Here is a 19,825-nt window from a genome sequence, read left to right as displayed (position 1 = left end):
AGCTAACACACACTGTGGGGCACCTTTTCCTGTGAATATGTCCTGCCTCCCTGCTGGACTGCCCACTCCCTGAAGGCAGGTGGTGTTGCCCTACTGGATTCCCCCACAGGAGCCCCATTTCTGACTGTTGGGTGTCATCTCCAACCTTTTCCTACTAAGACCCCTGTGAGCAGGCTGCTCACCTCCAGTGATGGTCCCTGACCTGGGTCATCAAAATTAAACTGAGGAGAGGAGGGAGGGATCCAGTCCCAGAGGATCTGATTCCTGGCAGGGACCAGGAACCTGCAGATCTAGAAATCTCACTAAGGATTGTGTAGAGTAGCAGGTGCTTGGGCCGCCCTTTGGAGCTGAGGGGGATACAGGCCCTGGACGCCTTTGGAATGCTTGTTGGGGAAGTCCTTAGAACCTTGAGGAGGGACAAGGGACAGTGCTGCCCCAGACACACAGAGCCCTGCTCTGTCACTAAGGCCCCTGACCCTGAAAGCCCAAGGGTCTGCAGGTCCTACACAAAGGAGAGCTGGCCAGGAAGACTGGTGTGCAGGAAACATGCTGGCCGACTGCCTTAAACCAACCCTTACTAACATTTTAGGTCCAAATCTCCACGTTTGATTTACCTTTAGGGCCTTGACTTCCCATGTCACCTAAAATCAGAAAGATAAGAAAATCATGAGACACGGTGAGAACCCCAGGGGCCATTCTCTTCTACTGTTTGAAGACCCACAAACGGCAGTCCTGTATGTGAGCTGGCATGAGACATGGGTTCCTCTCAGTCTCCAACTGTGTCATTTGGGTACGTCATTGGGCCACTCTTCAGTGATGCCTGAGGTCCCTTCTCGTTCTAAGATATCTTGACCATAAAGCCAATCCTCAGCCCTCCTGACAGATACCATAAGCTCTTTCCACTGCTCATCCTTCAACTTGGAAGACCTGAACCCAGAAAACCCACTCCAAGGGCAGGAAAGGAGACCAGGGTCGGGGCTCAGACCACCCAGTACCTTTAGGGCCAGGGCTTCCTCGGAGATTTCCTACAAGAGAAGGTAAACCTGGAGTTAGCTGCACATCTCGTGTGTGTCACATGCACACGCACACATTCACACGAGGGGCATCATGGAGGCATGGGGGAGGAAACAGAGGCTGGGACCAGCAATCTGGGGCAGTTCTCCTCTAGGGGCCAGTTCTCCCAGCAGTCAGATGGGATGGCAGTGCTGGTCGCCCTCCGAGGCCCCTGGGTAGGACGGCACGAGCAGTGTGGGAGGGGATGCCAAGCACCCAGCCCCGGGAGCCAGCAGGCCTGGGCTCTGCCCCACGCCGCCGCCGTGCTCACCATTTTCTTGCTCGGCCATCAACCTGTTCCTCACGAACAGCCAGAGCTCCTCCTGCTGGTGGCCGTCAAGCCCTAGTTTGCCGCCTGCTTCCACGCTGGGCGCTTCCCCCTGCAGCCAGTCCTTGTTGGCCCGTTGCATCTCCTCCTTGAAAAGCAGCACGTTGCTCCGGCTCTGCTCCAGCTCTGCCACCCGTGCCTTCAGCGCCCTCACCTCCTCAGCTGTAAGGGGTGGATGGGAGGCTGGTCAGCCAGGCTGGGCTTCCCTGCACAGGGCTCGCCTCCAGGAGCCCCACCATGGCACCCCGGGGACATTGTGCTAGAAGCTGTACATAGAGACCCCCTGTTGTGACGGCCAGCGGTGGGAGGGGGCAGCTACTCAGATGGCAGCCCAGCCCTAAAGAAACCTGGCCTAGGAGTCAGTCTTCCCATGGGAGGTGGCGATGGCGTGGGCCCTCCTTCTCCCTGGGACCAGGTACAACAGGCCACACAGAGACCCATACAGGATGTGGGAAAAGTGAAAAGCAAAAAGGCTACGAGAAGGCCTGACTTGATTATGAAGGGCAGCCAACTGCTTGCTGAACAGGCTGTTTGGGGGACAGGGGGCCCTAGGCTAGTAGCCACACAGGGACTCCAGCTCAGCCACAGAGCAGCCGTGGGACCCTGGCCAGGTGCTTTTGGAGCCTCAGCTTGCTCATCTGCAGTAACAAGGGGTCTGTACCGATCATCTCTGACCCCCCAATCCTGCACACCTGGGCCATGCTGACTCCTGCCCTCTGAATGGGCAATGGGGCCCTGCCACTGCGGTCACATACCCAGAGCAATGAGGCCAAAGAGTAGCCCCAAGAGCAGCAGCCAGGTGAGCAACAGGCCCAGTAGCCACTTCCACCAGCTGCAGCAGGAGCCACAGGGGCACCAGGCTGGCGCTGCTCCCCATGGGCCACCACCGCCACCGCCGCCACCACCGCCACCACCACCACTGCCACCGCCACGATGGTTGTAGTTGTGCATTTCTGTGGAAGACAAAGGAAGAGTAGGGTGAATGCAGTAGGTAGGCTCTTGTCCTCTTCCCTCCAAGTTCTCTGGTTTTGGGGGACTCCCCAGAGGGCTGAGGGAATGCTGGTGGGGCGGATAATTCCATCAAGGAGAAGGCTGACTCCTAGGAAAACACCAGGCCGTGGCTGGTGAAGAGCACATGGCTGTGCAGCCCAGAGGGGGTCCCCTCACCTCTGTTTCCTTCCTTATAAAATGGGGTTAAAAGATTGCCTACTTCTCAAGATGGTTGTTGAATGAAGGAAATAAGGTACATAAGGTAGTAGCACAGAACGCGGCACAGCACGGAGTTTAAAAGCCTTCGGGATGACCACTAATCTGCTAAGAGTTCCTGCATCTGATTATGGCCAAACCCAAAGCATTCCCACCTCCCCACCTCTGTTCCCACTGTTCCTTCTTCCTAATCCTTGCATGCCTGAAATTACACTCAGCACCCAAGTGTGGCCAGGAAGTATTTTGGGTATTTGTTTTGTTTGCTTTTTTTAGTGAAAAGTGTTTTTAGTGGCTAAAAGGGGCTGATAAGCTCTCACAAGGCTGTGGAAGCAAGTGAGTTAAGTATAAAGGGCTGGAGAAGGGCATTGTCTCAGTGGCACCTTGAAGCCCAGGCAGGGGGTATTCTGGGAGACACAACAGCAGCTCCCGGACTGCTGGGAGACCCTGGACCCTGGACAGTGGCGATGGTGCCCACAGGGTACAGGCAAGGCCTGGGAGCACCCCCCGCCCGGCCCCCGCCCGAGCTGAGCTCCTTCTGCAGCCTCATCCCAGCTCCCAGCCTGTCCCCCCACCCCTGTGTCCTTCAGGCCTGCAAGGAAATGCTTTAGAAGTACGTGGCTCAGGTGTGCCCCTTCCTCAGTCTGTTCCTTCATCCTGTCACTGTAGGACCTGCTGCTGTCACCCACCTGCAGAGGCAGCCTTTCCCTTGGTGGACACAGTCTTCACGTCTCCTGGAAGGCAAAGACCGAGAACAGGTTGTGACCTGAGCTTTTCAACTACAGAAGCCCCCAGGGCAGCCTGAGAGTTGACCGTGGGCAGAACTTGTGGGAAATACGTTGTCCAAGATGTGGACGCTTATGTGGACGCTGATCTGATGTTTGCAACAATTACATCGATAAAAACATGGCTTGGCAAGCAATTAATAGTGGGGAAAACCAGCATCCTAACCCTCTTGTGACCCTAAATCTTTCAAGCCCAAGACATTCTTGGAGTTCCATGTTAGGAGTGACATTTGCTTTCAAACGATAAATGTGCTTATGAGAAAAGACTCTTGATTTCTCGGTTCAGGGACTCTGAACATGTTCCTCACCTGGGGTGGAGGGGCAGAGGGCTAGTTCATGAGTCCCTCCTACTCTCCAACCACTGAATGTGCGTATGTATGAGGTTTTCTGGGAAAACTGGTTACAGCTTTCATCAGATTCTGAAAGGGGTCTTTTGTCTCCACAGCCCCATTGCCACCCCTAAAATGGAAGTCTTCAAAGTAAGCATTTTCTCGGAGTCAGGCCTGCTAAAGATTGTAATGGATTTCATTTGCATTTTGAAAAGATGTTCTAGGACCCAATTTTTCTCTTCCTTTCCTGACCTCCCTGAAATCAATAATCTGGAGAGAGTCTTAGGCTCAGAGCAGGCGAAGAAATGCAGTTATCCCGGAGAGAATCCAAATACTTGGGAAGAAAAAAAATAAAGATAGCAAGGGCTTTGCAAAAACATTTTCTAGCTGTTCTGAAAATTATGGGACAGGGAGTAAGATGTCGTGGATGTCAGACACACCCCAGGAAGGTGTCGGCTGCAGTAATGCGCATGTGCACACACCACATACCCATGAGACCGTGGTGGAGCTTGCAGAAATACAGTCTCTAACTCAGCGGGTTTGGGCTAGGCCCGGCCCTCTGCATTTCTAACACAATCCTGGGTGGTGCCCATACCGCTGGGCCAGCGGCCACAGTCTGAGCAGCGAGGTCTCGGAAGATAAATAAAGGAGAGGCAGACAGATCGAAGTCAGAGGGACAGTGCTCAGATTTCCTCTCACCATTGGCGTCTGATACCAGGCAGGTGTCAGCAGTGTAGGCAGCTTGCTTTTCTTTTTTGAGGGTGTCATCTGAAAAAGAAGCTGTGCGCACACCCATGATCATCCAGGGTACTGTGCTCTCACTCCCTGCCGGCCCCAGAGCCACGCCTGGGTGGACACCCGGGTAGGAAGAGGGCCCCATGTTCCTGGGTTAATCTCCCACATCTGTGTATGTGGTTAGGAGACTTCCCATTGCCCCAAGACCCCTCTGGGAGTGTTTTGCCAGAATTTTCCTGGATATTTATCTAATTCAAGGCAGACCTGGAACATCGCATTCAGGCAGGCGTTTTTCATTTGAGTGGGGTCACTATGGTTTTCTTTATGAAAAGGTCTCAAACCACCCTGCTAGGACATTTGGTCCCCTACACCGTCTGCCTTTCTCCTGAAACCCGCCTAGCCTGGGCCCCCACGTACTTGCAGCGATGCTGGCAGGGGAGGCAGTGAAGACCTTCCCGCTGTCCTTGGTCATGATCAGCAGCTCCATCTCCTTCTTGGCTGGTGTGTTGTCTTTCTCCAGGATCAGGAATTTACAGTCCTTGTGCAAGAGATCCTCATTCTGGACATTTGTGGTGCAGGCTGGCAAGGAAAGGAGCCGGTGAGGAGAAGGACAAGGGAGAGAGGGAAGAAATGAGCCAAAGAGGAAGGAGGAGGAAGAAAAGAGGGGAGAGGGGAAGAGAGAGGTGAGCGGGTACCTCTGAGGGTCCCCAGCATCCTAGGGACCAAAGGCACCCTCCCCTGCCCAGGTAGCCATCAGGAGGTCAATGCCGGAAGCACTTGGGCGGCAGGCCTATGATGTTGCCTCCCCACCTGGATGTTACAGGATCTTTAGGGAAAGGGCCACAGGCCCCTTGCCAGGAAGGCACTCCTTGAATTAACGTGGCAGGTTCATTTCTATCCTTCAGCCTCAAGTGTTACCATCCTGGTGGGGCTCCTGGGGGGCCTAACATACACACACTCCTATCTCTAGCATGCCATCTATTTCTTCCAGCAGGTATTATTTCCCGTCATCCTTTCATGTACTTTATCTACTGGGTCTATCTGCCTCCTCTGTGGCAGTGGGCAGCCTGGGACTCTAGTCTGCCTCGTTTGTGCCTGTACTCTGGGCACCAAGAAGAGCATCCCTCTCATACAAAGCAGGTGCTCAGTGAACCCTTTTTGAATCAGCTAATTATTGAATGGAAGGAAACAACAGGATCAGAGCAATGGAGGAAAGAACCCACTGGGTGCAGAGAGCATAAGTTGATAAAGATCCTATTGAAAGTCCTTGTGGGGCAGTGGCTGCTTCTGAGGGGCTCCCTTGTTCTTACACTGGGTGACACGTAACAGGAGCAGGCTGGGGGCTTCCAGATATTGGTGGAGACTGGTGGGTAAATGCCTGGCCCAAGGCAGGTGCAGAAGGTGGAGCTCTCTGCCCCACCCCTGGCACCCTGGGCCAGGAAAGCCAAGGTAGGGTCAGGGGCACATCCATCCTTGCTCTGTCTTAGCAACGGAGAGGCCTTTGGGGTGAGTCACATTTGCAGACCTCAGATCAGCAATGGGTCAAATCTCCTCCCATATAGCAGGTGTCACTGTGGAGCACTTCTCCCTCCGCACAGGCCTGTCCTCAGCAGCTGGGGATAGTGCTCACCTGCAGAGGTGGACACACCAGTGCTCACAACGGCAGGGCTCTGGGGCAGGTTTTTCTTCATACCATACGCTGCAAGAAAGGAACCACTGAGTGAGCAGGGCCAGCATGGGAAGGCAACTCCATGAAACTTAGAAGCAGCCTGACCAGCCCTAGCGGCCAGGTAGCCTCCACAGGTGAGAGGAAGAGGACAGTAAGAATAAGAAATAAAATGACTACTAATTATGAAGGTAACTCTCCAGCCACAGGGACAGCAATGAGTTTAGATGAAACTTCCTTTGGTCTAATCCTCATCTTTTTAGGACTGTTCCATAACTCCACCTCCTCCATGAAGGCCTCCTAGGATCCCTCCCCTTCGGAACTCTATAACCCTAACACCTGCTCTGCATAGCTGGACTCCTGTGGTCTTATAGGATGCCCAGTTGTTTCATGTGTAGTAGTCTTTCTACTCCAAGTAGACAGTAAGTTGAGGGCAAAGACGAAGGTTCACATCTCTTCTGCTCCCCTTCCCAGGCGTGCACAGGGGGTGCACCATGAAATCAGTAAGATGATCAATTTACAGTGACAAGGAACTCCCAGAAACTGCAGTGAGACAGCGATATACAGGTGACGCTCCACAGCAATGTGGTTTTTCCTGTGGTTTTTCTCATGTCTGAGCCAGCAAATGCAGAGGCTGGCATCTCTAGGTTGGGAGATAGGGGGCTATTTCTTTGGTGGGAAAGGTTGACTGATTTTTTTTTTGAGACATTTGGGTCCTTCCAATACAGTTGCTGGAAAGGGACATTGTGAGGTACAGCTGCAAAGGGGCGTTCCTCCCTGGGCCGAAGCTCCACACCTCGGCTACAGACCTGTGGAGGCGGTGGCCGTGCTGTGGGACAGGGTGGACGAGCTGGGTGCCAGGTTGTTCTGCATGCCAAACACTGTGAAAGCAATGGACGACAGGTGAGTGCGGGGTGGGGGGGGAGGAGAGGGAGGCCCCCCCACAAATCATTTCCACCATAAAGTTCTTGGCACAGGACAGATTCCCCAGCTTTCTCAGTGACATGGGGAGCTTTTTACGCCCCATCTCCCACCATTGGCCAAAAGCTACCAGCACTTCCAAGTATTGGGTAGTTAGGGCCACACAACACAAGAGCACTAATTTGCACAGGGTCTGACAGATTTCTCTGTATCCCAGGATGGATGGTCTTTCTTTCTTTCTTTCTTTCTTTCTTTCTTTCTTTCTTTCTTTCTTTCTTTCTTTCTTTCCTTCTTTCTTTCTTTCTTTCTTTCTTTCTTTCTTTCTTTCTCTCTATATATTTATTTAAAAGATTTTATTTACTCATGAGAGACAGAGACAGAGACACAGAGAGAGACAGAGACGGGTTGGGGAGGGCTGGGTAGAAGGAGAAGCAGGCTCCATGCAGGGAGCCCAATGTGGGACTCGATCCTGAGACTCCAGGACTATGCCCCAGGCCGAAGGCAGGCGCTAAACTGCTGAGCCACCCAGGGATCCCCTGTATCCCAGGACTTTTAAAAACATCCCTGGGGTCTGGCACCTGGGTGGCTCAGTAGGTTAAGTGTCTGAATCTTGGTCCCAGCTCAGATCTTGATCTCTGGGTGGTGAGTTCAAGCCCCATGTTGGGCTCCATGCTGGGTGTGGAGCCTACTTTAAAAAGAATATCCCAGGGGTCCCTGTTTGCACCCTAGGGTACCCCGATGTACAGTGGGGGACTGTGGGCATAGGACACAGACACAGAGGGGACTGACCTGGAATATCCCTGGTTTCCCCTTGAACACTTCCTTCTTGAGACTCAGATACATAAAAACTCCCCTAGCCCCCATTACAATTTCAGAGACTGGCTGTTGGTTTTTAAATAACGTGTAGAAGCTCATTCCTCCCATCAACAGCTTTTCTTATTCTATCCTTGCTAGTGTTTGGGGCACAGATCATGGATCCAAGATCAGCCCACCTTCCTGAGTCAGGACTTTGCAAAGCAGAAAGACAAAGGCAGAAGGAATGAAACATGAACCTGGTGTATTCTGGGTTTGGTGGAGCTCAAGTTAATTGGAGGTATGAAATGAGAATGCTACATTCGCACTTGTGGATATACCAGCCAAGAAAATAAAGATGAAAGAAAAAAATTAAAAAAAAAAAAAGGGATCCCTGGGTGCCGCAGCGGTTTGGCGCCTGCCTTTGGCCCAGGGCGCGATCCTGGAGACCCGGGATCGAATCCCACATCAGGCTCCCGGTGCATGGAGCCTGCTTCTCCCTCTGCCTGTATCTCTGCCTCTCTCTCTCTCTCCGTGTGACTATCATGAATAAATAAATTTAAAAGGAAAAAAATTTAAAAAAAAAAAGAAAAGAAAGATGGCCCACAGCATTATATTTATTAATCACAGTAACATAGAAGGCAGAGTCCTTAAAAAAAAAAAAAAAAGTGGGCTGTAACATTTACATAATAGGCAGTTATATAACAAAACCGTGAATACAGATTTCTTTAAAATGGTCATCTTTGCCCTACGACCCAGCAATTGCACTATTGGGGATTTACCCCAAAGATACAGATGCAGTGAAACGCCGGGACATCTGCACCCCGATGTTTATAGCAGCAATGGCCACGATAGCCAAACTCTGGAAGGAGCCTCGGTGTCCAACGAAAGATGAATGGATAAAGAAGATGTGATTTATGTATACAATGGAATATTACTCATCTATTAGAAATGACAAATACCCACCATTTGCTTCAACGTGGATGGAACTGGAGGGTATTATGCTGAGTGAAGTAAGTCAGTCGGAGAAGGACAAACATTATATGTTCTCATTCATTTGGGGAATATAAATAATAGTAAAAGGGAATATAAGGGAAGGGAGAAGAAATGTGTGGGAAATATCAGAAAGGGAGACAGAACGTAAAGACTGCTAACTCTGGGAAACGAACTAGGGGTGGTAGAAGGGGAGGAGGGCGGGGGGTGGGAGTGAATGGGTGACGGGCACTGGGGGTTATTCTGTATGTTAGTAAATTGAACACCAATAAAAAATTAAAAAAAAATTAAAAATAAAACAAAATAAAAAAATAAAAAAATAAAATGGTCATCTTTGCCTTGGGAACTAATCAGTAAAATTGAGCCCTGAACCAACTACAATATTTATAAAAAGATCTAAAGTAAGATCCTTTTCACATAACAATACTTTCTACCTGAGAAATGTCCGGAGCGCTGACTCAGCCCCTTTGCTTCCACTTCTCCATGGCTCACAGAAAAGAAAGGGACCAGCCCAGGGCAAGCAGGTAAGTGAGGCCTATGGCCCCTCAGCCTTTGACCTGGCCACGGGCCGAGCTCTACCTGCGACCGGCAGGCAGCCCCTGGGCCCTGCTTCTGCGTCCCTCTGCGCGCTGAGCAAAGTCTTCAAGCTCATCGGCAGAAAGGACATTTATGTGGAAACCATTCTGTTTTCCTCAGCAGGAGGGAGCATCAGTTTTTCTTCTTCTTCTTTATAAGATTTTATTTATTTATTTGAGAGGGAGAGAAAGAGAATGAGGGGGGGGGTAGTGACAGGCAGAGGGAGAAGGAGACTCCCTGCTGAGCAGGGAGCCTGACTCAGGACTTGATCCCATGACCCTGAGATCAGGGCCAGAGCCAAAGGCAGGAGCTCAGCTGACTGAGCCACCCAGGTGCCTACATCATTGACTTTTTAAGCGAATGTTTCAGAAAAGGCAACACAAGCTGGCGTGTACTGACCTGAGGAGCAGGTGCTGACCCCGGGGTGCAGTGTGGAAGAGCCTGACGTCATGTTATTTGGAACTCCGAAGACTGCAGGGGAGGAGGAAGGCTGGTGAGAGGGATGTCCAGCCCAGAACGGGGGAGGGGGGTGGCAATAGAAGGAAGGAATGGCAGGGCTACATTTTTAGGTTTTGTTAAATTTCTGGTTTTAGGAAAATCTTGAGCTCTTGCCTTATAGCAAAGAACCAAATGGTCTGTGTTGTGCCTTGGGTCATAGCCAAGGGATGGTCACAGGGCAGTGGCCTCGGGTGGACACAGGGTCCAGCCAAAGCCCCTCTTGTTAGTCACCACTTTGTAGAGAAGGCATCTGAAGCCCAGAGAAGTTAGCTGACTTACTCAAGGTCACAGTGTATCCATGTGGAGTGAAACTAGGTTCTTTAGATCTGTTTTCCTGTTCTTTCTTCTGATACATTGTGCTAGATAGTCCTCCCTATAGGGGATCCCCCAAAATAAACACCTTGGAGACTGAACTGAGTTGGAGTTCCAGTGGAAAAATCTTGGGATGCTAGGCCACAGAAAGCCCCCCAGGGAAGGCCATGGTCAGGGGTCAACACCAGAGGGGTCATATTCAGCTCGAGGCAAAGGTGCATGAGGTTCAGGTAGGAGGGGAAGCACATACCTGATCCTGCAGAATAGGCGTTGGTGTTGAGGAGGGATGAGCTCTGGGTTGTCACGTTGTTGTGATAGGTCCCCATGGAGGACCCTGCCGGCAAGGTGGAAGACCACATGTGGGAGGGAAGGTTGGCATCCAAGATGGTGGCATCATAGGTGCCAGACACTGGAATCAGAGAGGCACACCCACACCCCAGTGAGAGGAAAATCGGCACTCTGTGCTAGGGTAACCCTCTCGGGTTGGTTTGCCAGCACTTTCTTGGGTTTAGCCCCGAAGTTCCCATGACCCGGAAACTCCCTCATTCCAGGGAAGCTGGTTGGGCCACTTCCATCTGAAACCTTGGAGCTGGTGAAAACTTGATCTCCTGTATTAGAAATTTTTACTGGCTCTTGGTGAAATTTGAAGTAGGTCAGTTTTGCTCTGGAGTCTGCCCATTTTTCCAAGATCCCCTCCCCATCTCCTGGTGTGCTGGTGTGGTGGGGACCAGTGGGCTCTCTATGTGCTGCTGATTCCACCTTCACAGATGCCAGGGGAATAGCAAATCCCACGTAGAATTCCAGGCACACACAAGGCAGGCGCAGCTAGAAAAGGCCTCCGTCTGAGACCACACTGCACCAAGGGCAGTCTTCCCTGGCTAAGCGCTCCATAAACATTCCTATGTGCTGACCAGGCCCAAGAGCCACTCTGCCCCCAGGAGGGGGCTTTGGTGCACCTTCAGATCTGAAGCCAATTCTTCCTCTTCATATACAAGCAGAGTTGGCTCCACAGGTCATAAAAACCGCCCTGAGGCTTGGTTTTAGATTTATTAAGTAAGAGAAAGATCACGATCTCAAGGGTTTTTTTTTTTTTTTTCCCTCCAGGAGTAAAAGACAGAAAAATTCACAGTGAAAAAAAAAAAATTCATAGCACAACTGGCTTCTTTCTTCATCTCCCTCTGAGATGAAGAACTCATCTTCTTAATGAATACTTATTCATCTTTCTGCCTCCCAGAGAACCCAGCTTTCTTGGAAGGCATGTGATCTAGGAGTGCTCCCCAACACTCATCCTACTTGACTATGCTCTCCTGGTTATCTTCTTGACTTCCCCCAGAGGCCTTCACCTCTGCGAGTGGCCGTGTCTCCCCGTCTATTGCTTCCCCTCAGTGCTTGGTACTTGGCATAGAGGAGGCACATAATATTCACTGAATAAATGAATGAAAATACTACAGTCATCCCCAGGATTCTTCGTTTGGGGACCCAGGCCAACATATTCCCAAGAGAGGTCAAGAATATCCTGGGAGAGAATCTCTCGGATCTAGAGCCCAGCTACATGCTCACGGGATGGTGGACCAGACAGGGTGAAGCTCACATGGTCATGCAACACGAAGAGTGAATGCTTAATACTCTGCGGGGTCTCTCCTGCAACCTGAAAGGCCTGCTGGGGTACGGCTGAGTTCCTGGGCCAGGGCAAATCTGCTGCCTTGTTCCCTTCCCTCCACAGCAGTGGGGGCCACAGGACTTACCCGACTGGGAGCTTGCTGTCACCATTTTGGTCTCTACCGTGCCTTTCTTGGGGATGGGTAGTGTGTTGGAGGAATTCCGGGTGGGACTCACACTTGCTGATCGGCTCCCTTTGAGCAAACGCTTAACATCATCCAATTCTGTCCCTGCAAAATCATTCCCACGTTTTCCGTTAGGCTCAGGATTCCTTTCTGAGTCCCGTGGCAGCGGGGGGAACATTAGTGGTATTCTGAATATGAGGGGGGATGGCATCTGCTTCCCATGCTGGGATATTTTTGGTCAGCCTTATAATTTTTGCATTTTATCAATTTATAGCACTCATCAACCTGGTACTTCATAATATTAATGGCCTCATAAATACAGAGCCTCCACGGGGAGGTCCTCAGTATATATCTCCTAATTAGACCTCATCAGGCACCACAGGGATAATTCTGTGGCTGGAAGACCCTGTCATCCTAGATTGGGGGACTCGGGGATTTACATCCAGGGTGGTGAGAGAACCAGATCCCTTGAAAGAAATGGTTTAACAGTGGTCTCTTCCCCTCCCAGGATACCTTGAATGTCAGGTCCCTGACCTTGCGTGCTCGCAGTGTCATGAGGAATTTGTGGTCCATAATCCCTTAATAGTATGCTGCTTTTGTGTGAGTTCAAGTCCATTTGGCCACTATTGTAGCCAGGGTCACCGAGGGATACAAGCTCCCTGTGCCTCCCTATGTGGCAAGTAGAAGAGGGAGACATCCTACGAGGGCAGTGCCTCAGAGACAGACAGGTTTGCGCACAGCACGTGCTGGAGGACTGCCCAGGCACCCCCTTCCCTGAAAGCTCCAATCTCTGGCTCAGCCCCGCCCAGCCTGGAAAGGCTCTGGGGAGATAGCCTCAGACCCCACGGCCCAGGGCACGGAGCTGTCTGGGCCAGCCCCAGTCTCTGATTCCTGGGCTAACCAACCTGGCTCTTTGTCCTCCTACTCTTTGTACTTGGCTCCCGTCCTATCAGTTGGGTTCATTTCAAAATGTCATATAACCCTCTAATAAGAACAACCAGAACAAACTCTCAAACTCTCATACTCCACTTACTTCTGACTCTTCCTAAGCTTATGTATCCTATCAGGTACCCCCCTGCTCCTTTTCCTTTGGCCACACTGAACATTCCTCCAATGTCTGAGCATATGTTCCCCAGATATCTCACACCAGCTCATCCTATGGACCCTTCAGGCTCCTTTCACGGGACACTGTTTCTTCAGCTCCCTGACAGGTCATGGGTGGTTGGTTTACTATCTTTCTATTAGCAGCAGGGAGCGTGAGTTATTCAGCTCCTGACCCTGGCACCTTGCCCAGGGTCCCTCTCACAGAAGGCCTTCAACATGTTTTAGGATTGAGTGCACATACATGTGCAGTAGTGACCCTGGATTCCTGGATCCTTTGTTTTCAGACAGACAGTGACCACTTACATCGGGTAGATGGGGACGCACTCTGCAGTCGAACTCGGATTTCGCTCTCTGTACAAGGGAAGAGACAGAGAAGGTATAAGTGGAGGATCTTGGATCACAGTGCCTGACCCTGAGCTCTGAGCACCAGAAAGAAATTTGGGCTGCTCTGAGATCTGTGTCCTGGGACCAGGAAACATCAGTATACCCAGAGCAAGTACTGCTTAGAAAGAGGGGTCATGCAATGAAACGCCAGGACACCTGCACCCCGATGCTTATAGCAGCAATGTCCACGATAGCCAAACTGTGTGGAAGGAGCCTCGGTGTCCATTGAAAGATGAATGGATAAAGAAGATGTGGTTTATGTATACAATGGAATATTCCTCAGCCATTAGAAATGACAAATACCCACCATTTGCTTCGACGTGGATGGAACTGGAGGGTATTATGCTGAGTGAAATAAGTCAATTGGAGAAGGACAAACATTATGTGGTCTCATTCATTTGGGGAATATAAATAATAATGAAAGGGAATAAAGGGGAAAGGAGAAAAAATATGTGGGAAATATCAGAAAGGGAGACAGAACATGAGAGACTCCTAACTCTGGGAAACGAACTAGGGGTGGTAGAAGGGGAGGAGGGCGGGGGGTGGGGGTGACTGGGTGGTGGGCACTGAGGTGGGCACTTGACGGGATGAGCACTGGGTGTTATTCTGTATGTTGAAAAATTGAACACCAATAAAAAATAAATTTATTAAAAAAAAAAAAAAAAGAAAGAGGGGTCCTCTCCCCATGCCCCGACCTGACCACTGCATACCTCCTGATGCCTGGAGATGCTCTGATGAGATCACAGCTGAGCCCAGAGGCTTGATCACCATCAGCAATGACTGGCCCCCTTCTCACTGCTCATCCCCCAGCTGCTCTAACCAAGCTACTCTCCTGCCCTCTGGGTCTCTGATACATGAAAGAGAATTCTAAAACTCATACCATTTACTTAGCCACTTTGGCTTCCTATGGGCAGGAAACAGGTGGTTTCACATGATCTGTTAGCTTCAGCTGGGCCGCTGACATCTTTTGACTATCAGCCTAAAGTTGTGAGTACTTGGTATGGTCCTAAATTTCAAGTTACTGATGCAAGAAGGCCCCTGGAAGTCTAGAGTAATCACTGAGAGCTACTGGAGCCCATGAAGAAGTCTGCCTTCAGCACAGCCCAGACATGCTGCTCTTCCCCACCTTCACCAGATTCATCTGGGGGCATGGGGGCAGCTCTCCCCATTTCCCTCCTAGAGCCTTATCTGTGGGCAGACATGCAGAGTACCAAGCTGTCATGGAACCCTCTGTCCCCTGGAATAATTTGAAAAAGAAGGGCTTTGGCTCATTTCTCGCTGCATGAAGGCAATTACAGTATATCTTATTAAAGTTAGCCAGGATACTATAAGTGAAACCACATGTGGTGCCAGCGTCTTCACAATCCACAGTAGAACAAACCACTCCCAGGTGGTTACCATGTGTTTTTATCCTCGCTTCCACTTGCATGTTAAATCACTGCCAAATACTACCCTTCCCATCCTGATGGGGCCAGAGAAAGAGTTCCCAGGATGTTGTAAGCTCCTTGAAGACACCAACCACACCTTAGTCATTCTTCTCTACTCCTTCCATTTTCTGGCTCAAGGCTGGGCACACACATTAGATGCTCAGAAAACACTTGTTGAATGAACTGAACCCAGCAACAGAGCTTACCTCGTGTTTGGCTCCTTCCTCTGGTTGAAGAAGATGCTGAAGAGCAAAGAGAAGTAATCTTAGGCATATAAGAGGTGACATGCTAGATAATTTTGACCTGGAAGGGGATCTATTTGAGTGGGGGTAAGAGATTGTTTTCATTGTGCGTTTATATCCAGATGGGAGCCTTCCTCTATGTCTCTGCTAATGCTTTGTAAAGGACTCCAAACTGAATACTTGCCTGCCTTCTTCCTGGAGCTCAAGCCCTGAGCATCCCACTTCCTACCTGGTGGCCCCAACTGGAAACTGAGACAGCAGCTCTGCTTCAGGACAAAATGATGGAACGTGTCCATGTGGAGGCCTCCACCTGGCTTCCCTATTTCCATCATTTGCCCACAGTGAACTCAACCACCTGAATTTGATGGTGGACGCTTAATAATGATGACCACATAGCCAAAAGGGAGAGTGAGTTTTGCAAGGCTCCGATGCACATAGGGTGTTAGCTAGATGAATGTTAAGTTAGCTCACACTTAGAGTGTTAACTAACATGCTTGATCATTTGGAAGCCTAGTCATTGGCGCTGGCTGTCTATGCTGATCAAATACATTAAAAAAAAAAAAAAACCCAAACAAACCGAAAAACTATCCATATCTTCCCTTTAGCTTTTTGTTAGAGACTGCCTTGGTCTTCCTGCTATAAGCAAATAAGTAAAATTATGGTCACTGTACAATGATCATATCAATTCATTTGTACAGTGAGAATCCAAGAACACGGACCACTAACTTAAGGTCAAGTGAAGAGACAGCCTAGGGTTTCCCTTGGCATAAAATGTGCCCCAAGGGCAGCCAGCTGTGGCAGAGGTGCCGGATTGTTTGGTATTTGTGCATTTGAATGCCTGCTCCTCTTTGCTAGGAGGTCTCTGTGCATCCTGTGGAAGGAAAAACCCTACAATTGTTTGGCTTTGGAGGCTTCTCTGTCCAAGCCTGAGCCTTGTGTGAATAACTTGCCATTTTGGTAGTGTCAGGAGCAATGGCTAATGACAGCAAGTTAAAGGTGCTTCAGGATAAAGAGCAAGGGAAAAACTGGTCAGCAGAGCTCAAAGTCCTTTAGAAGAATCCATGTAACTCACTGTATCTCCCTACCCCCACCCAAGGCATTTTTCCCAGTGCACCTGGTTGGTTCCTCTGGAAAATAAGGAAGGGACCTACCGAACTCCTTCCGAGGATACTCTGGAGAAGAGTTGCCACTGGAGCTCCCTGTAGAGCAAGAAAACACTTAGTACATATGGCCACAGAAACCTGGGGCTTCCGACGGGAGGTGTGCAGGGCCCCCGCAGCCTGGCGTCCAGGAGGATGGTAGGTGCCCTGCAGCAGGCTCGCTCTATGAAATAGGACACGCCTGCTGGACACAGTTGTGGGAATTCATTCTGATCACTGATCTACTTCAGATGGCAAAGGGTCTGAACGAAGGAAAGCAGGAGGTTTGGTTTTCTTTTTTTGTTTTTAAGGCCTCAACTGAGTCTTCCCTGTATGCTGGTGCAGGTGACCTGTCCCTGGCCAAATAAATGTGCTGTCAGCATCAGATTGTCACTGACCTTGTGGAGCTCGTCCCGAATGGGGACCCTTTACAATGAAGGCACCAGCCCCAGGAAGGCCTAAGACCACAGAGCAGCCATGGTGACACAACCCGCCTCGCTGCCCCCCTGCCCCATACCCCCTGGTAACTGGTCTTCATCATTTACTGGGGAACCCATACCTCAATCCTGCTTCTCCACCACCACTACCCACCTCTGTTCACTGTCAGGCCCACTTGCTGCCTGGCTCATCTGTTTCCCACTAAATGGCTTCTGCACTCGCCAGGCACTGCAGAGACTCTAGGGGCCTAGCGAGTGTCCTCCTCTTGCCTCCTGCTTCTTGCCCTTAGTGCTTTCCCTCACTAGACCAGGTCTCTGCCTGGGTCCTGCTCTCCTGGCCCCCTCAGACTCTTTTTCCTCCTGTGTTCTCTGGTTCTTCCTTCCCCTTCATCCCTAACCATCTTTCTTTCCTCCCTTCTGCTTTCAGGCTCCCTTCCTTCAGGACGCATTATTGAGCTTGTCCCCGGGGGATCTCCATCTGGCTCCCCTCCCTTAATCGCTGGCACCACCATGGACCTGTGCTTGTATCCCAGTGGCACGGCCTCCCTCTCCTCCCACTCTCCTAATATTTAATCAGTTGTCAAACATCAATTCCGTCTCACCTCCTGCTCCTTCTTTCCTCCCCCGTTGCCACCACCCTAGTCCCCACCAAGTTTGCCCTAGTCCCTGCCAAGTTTGCCCTTGACTACAGAGGATCTTTTAATTTGTCACCATGTTCAGCCTCCTTCCTCCCTGTTCTTCCTGCACATGGCTAATTCATTTCTTCTATTTTTTAGAAAGATTTGTTTATTTTATAGAGTGAGCTTGAGAGTGAGTGAGTGCCCATGAGAGGGGCAAAGGGAGAGGGAGAGAGACACTTTAGCAGACTCAGCACTGAGCACAGAGCCTGAGGAGGGGCTCCATCTCACAACCCTGAGATCGTGACCTGAACTGAAACCAAGAGTCAGACGCTTAGCGACTGCACCACCCAGGTGCCCCTCACATCCAATTCATTTAAGTGTTGTTAGAGAGGAAGAGTTTCCTCTACCCTTCAAGATCTTTCTAGCTGGGCTGAGAATCAAACTGACATAAGACAAATTACCCAGAGAAAGGAGAAAATCAGATTTAGTTTTGTACATACAGGGAATCCACAAAGATATGGAAATTCCAGAGACAGGCCACATGATGCTCCTGTGAGCTGAGGAGAGAGTTAGGGGCCTGAAGATACAAATGATAGAAAGACCATTAGGGGGAAGGTGAGAAGTGATGGTTGGGAAACAAAAATTGTCTCATGTAGGTAAGTGTTTTAGGTAAGGGAATCTTCTTGGTATAAACAGGCATTTGAGGGAGAGATAAAGTGCTTTTTCCCAAATCTGCTGGGTTTTGACTGTTTTAACTCAAAATAATGTTCATGCCAAAATGGCCCACCTTGGGCAGCCTGCCCTTGGCCCCTACTGTGTCCACTAAGGTGTTCCCCACACAGTTAAACACATGGTAGGTATGTGGTCAAATACTAAAAGGATGAATGAATAAGAGGGCAAGTACATCAATAAAATCTCTAAGTCTGTAAAAGAAATGAAACTGCTGTGGAAAACAAAGCAGAAGGAATGTAGATAAAATTAAATTTCTTATAACCCACAACCTATAACAAATACTTGAGGCAGACAGAGTAGAACATTCCTCCAGAAAGCTTCCAACTGTCTTACTGCCAATGTCTTTCTAGAGGGAAAAACCACCTTAGCTTGACAATAGCCCAGCCTCCAGTATCTTGTGAATCTACTTTAGCACTGAAAATCCTTTTGGAACTTCCCTTTGTCTTTACTTCCCCAACCCCAAGTATATAATTGATCACCCCTCACAATCCCAGGGTAGCAGCTCTTTCTGCCCATGGGTCCTGTCCCGGGCTATCATAAAACCACCTTTCTGCACCAAAGACTTCTCAAGAGTTCTTTCTTCCCTTGAGGCCTGCAGCTCCGGACCCTAACACTCCAAACCACATCTAAGCAAGAGTGAAGAGAAAGGTGAGAGCAGAAACAACTAGACAGGGGTGGCCAATCATTCCATCCTTGAAGGGTGAATGAAGTTATTTGGAGGAGAGAGTAGTTCTCTTCTAAAAATCTGTGGGACTAAGACTCAGTCAGTCAAGTGTTGGACTCTTGATTTTGGCTCAGTTCATGATCTCGGGGTCATGAGATCGAGCCCTGTATGGGCTCCATGCACAGCGCAGAGATTTTGTCTCTCCTTCTCCCTTTGTCCTTCTGGCCTTGCTCTTGCTCTCTAAAAAAAATAAAATAAAATCTGTGGAACTGATACCTTCGTATGTTCCATGGCGGGTGATGTGAATTTTCCTTTCAAAGGTGGAGCCTGGTGAGTTGGGCAGAGTGGAGGCAGGGGAATGAGCCCTCCTGTAACTGGAGGTGGAGGCATTGCCTCGTGTGCTTCCACCTGCAAGTGGGGAAAATCAGAAACTCTCAGAGCACTTCGGACTGGCTTGAAGTTATATTGATTACCCTTGGGCTGCTTGAAAGAGAAGGGGGCCCTACAGAGGGCCCAGAGGACTTTCAGAGAACAGCGCTGAAAGGGTCCACCTGGGCATTCCAGGGCTGCTCAGAAATACGGGGTGGGATCATTGCCACTGCCCTTCCCCAGCTGACCATGGACGGCAGGCAGGCAGGCGGGCCCTTCATGGACGTGGCTGCACATGGCAATGGAGAGGCTTTGGCAGGATTTTTCTTGAGGACCTGGCATTTAATTGTAGCTCACTGCTGGATGGACCAGAGTACAATCCAACACGGAAGTGTTCCTTGACAGCCAACAGCAACCACTCCTCTTGCTCAACCTGGCTATTTGTGTGTCTTGGGACTTCTTTTTCAGTGTCAATCCAAGCTGGTTTAAATGGCTTCAGGGGCTATATATGTGCTTGTTTTTTTTGTTTTGTTTTGTTTTGCCTTGCTCTGTCTCATTTGGGTTTGAAAGCTACAGGGAAAGAGTGTTTCACTGGGAACAATGGGCCTGTGTTGGATGCTTGCCCAGTGGAAACTCAGTGTGGGATTGTGTGCCACTAGATTCCTCTGAGCAGAGTAACCCAGTTGTTAAGTTTCTTTTGTTGTTGTTGTTAATGCAAATTGTAAACCCTCT

At 50.0% G+C, this 19,825-nt stretch overlaps 1 protein-coding gene across 2 annotated transcripts in view; it reads right to left on the bottom strand.

Annotated features, from left to right (window-relative positions):
* The window catches only part of COL17A1 (collagen type XVII alpha 1 chain), a 52,915-nt gene that overhangs the window by 23,035 nt on the left and 10,055 nt on the right, over positions 1 to 19,825 (bottom strand). Inside the window, exons 5-20 of one of the 2 annotated variants that reach the window (XM_072805426.1) lie at positions 19,001 to 19,132; positions 16,284 to 16,331; positions 15,097 to 15,132; positions 13,383 to 13,430; positions 11,937 to 12,080; positions 10,442 to 10,600; positions 9,781 to 9,852; positions 6,909 to 6,980; positions 6,064 to 6,132; positions 4,851 to 5,012; positions 4,398 to 4,478; positions 3,274 to 3,318; positions 2,137 to 2,334; positions 1,325 to 1,543; positions 996 to 1,025; positions 615 to 641 (exon numbers count right to left, since the gene is read on the bottom strand). In XM_072805426.1, coding sequence (XP_072661527.1) covers positions 615 to 641; positions 996 to 1,025; positions 1,325 to 1,543; positions 2,137 to 2,334; positions 3,274 to 3,318; positions 4,398 to 4,478; positions 4,851 to 5,012; positions 6,064 to 6,132; positions 6,909 to 6,980; positions 9,781 to 9,852; positions 10,442 to 10,600; positions 11,937 to 12,080; positions 13,383 to 13,430; positions 15,097 to 15,132; positions 16,284 to 16,331; positions 19,001 to 19,132 — 1,542 coding nt within the window. The remainder of the gene's footprint in view (positions 1 to 614; positions 642 to 995; positions 1,026 to 1,324; positions 1,544 to 2,136; positions 2,335 to 3,273; positions 3,319 to 4,397; positions 4,479 to 4,850; positions 5,013 to 6,063; positions 6,133 to 6,908; positions 6,981 to 9,780; positions 9,853 to 10,441; positions 10,601 to 11,936; positions 12,081 to 13,382; positions 13,431 to 15,096; positions 15,133 to 16,283; positions 16,332 to 19,000; positions 19,133 to 19,825) is intronic. The other variant, XM_072805427.1, reaches the window with a different exon arrangement.

Source organism: Canis lupus, chromosome 29 (genome assembly GCF_048164855.1).
Source record: "Canis lupus baileyi chromosome 29, mCanLup2.hap1, whole genome shotgun sequence".
NCBI lineage: Eukaryota > Metazoa > Chordata > Mammalia > Carnivora > Canidae > Canis > Canis lupus.
This window is presented reverse-complemented; position numbering and strand designations above follow the sequence as displayed.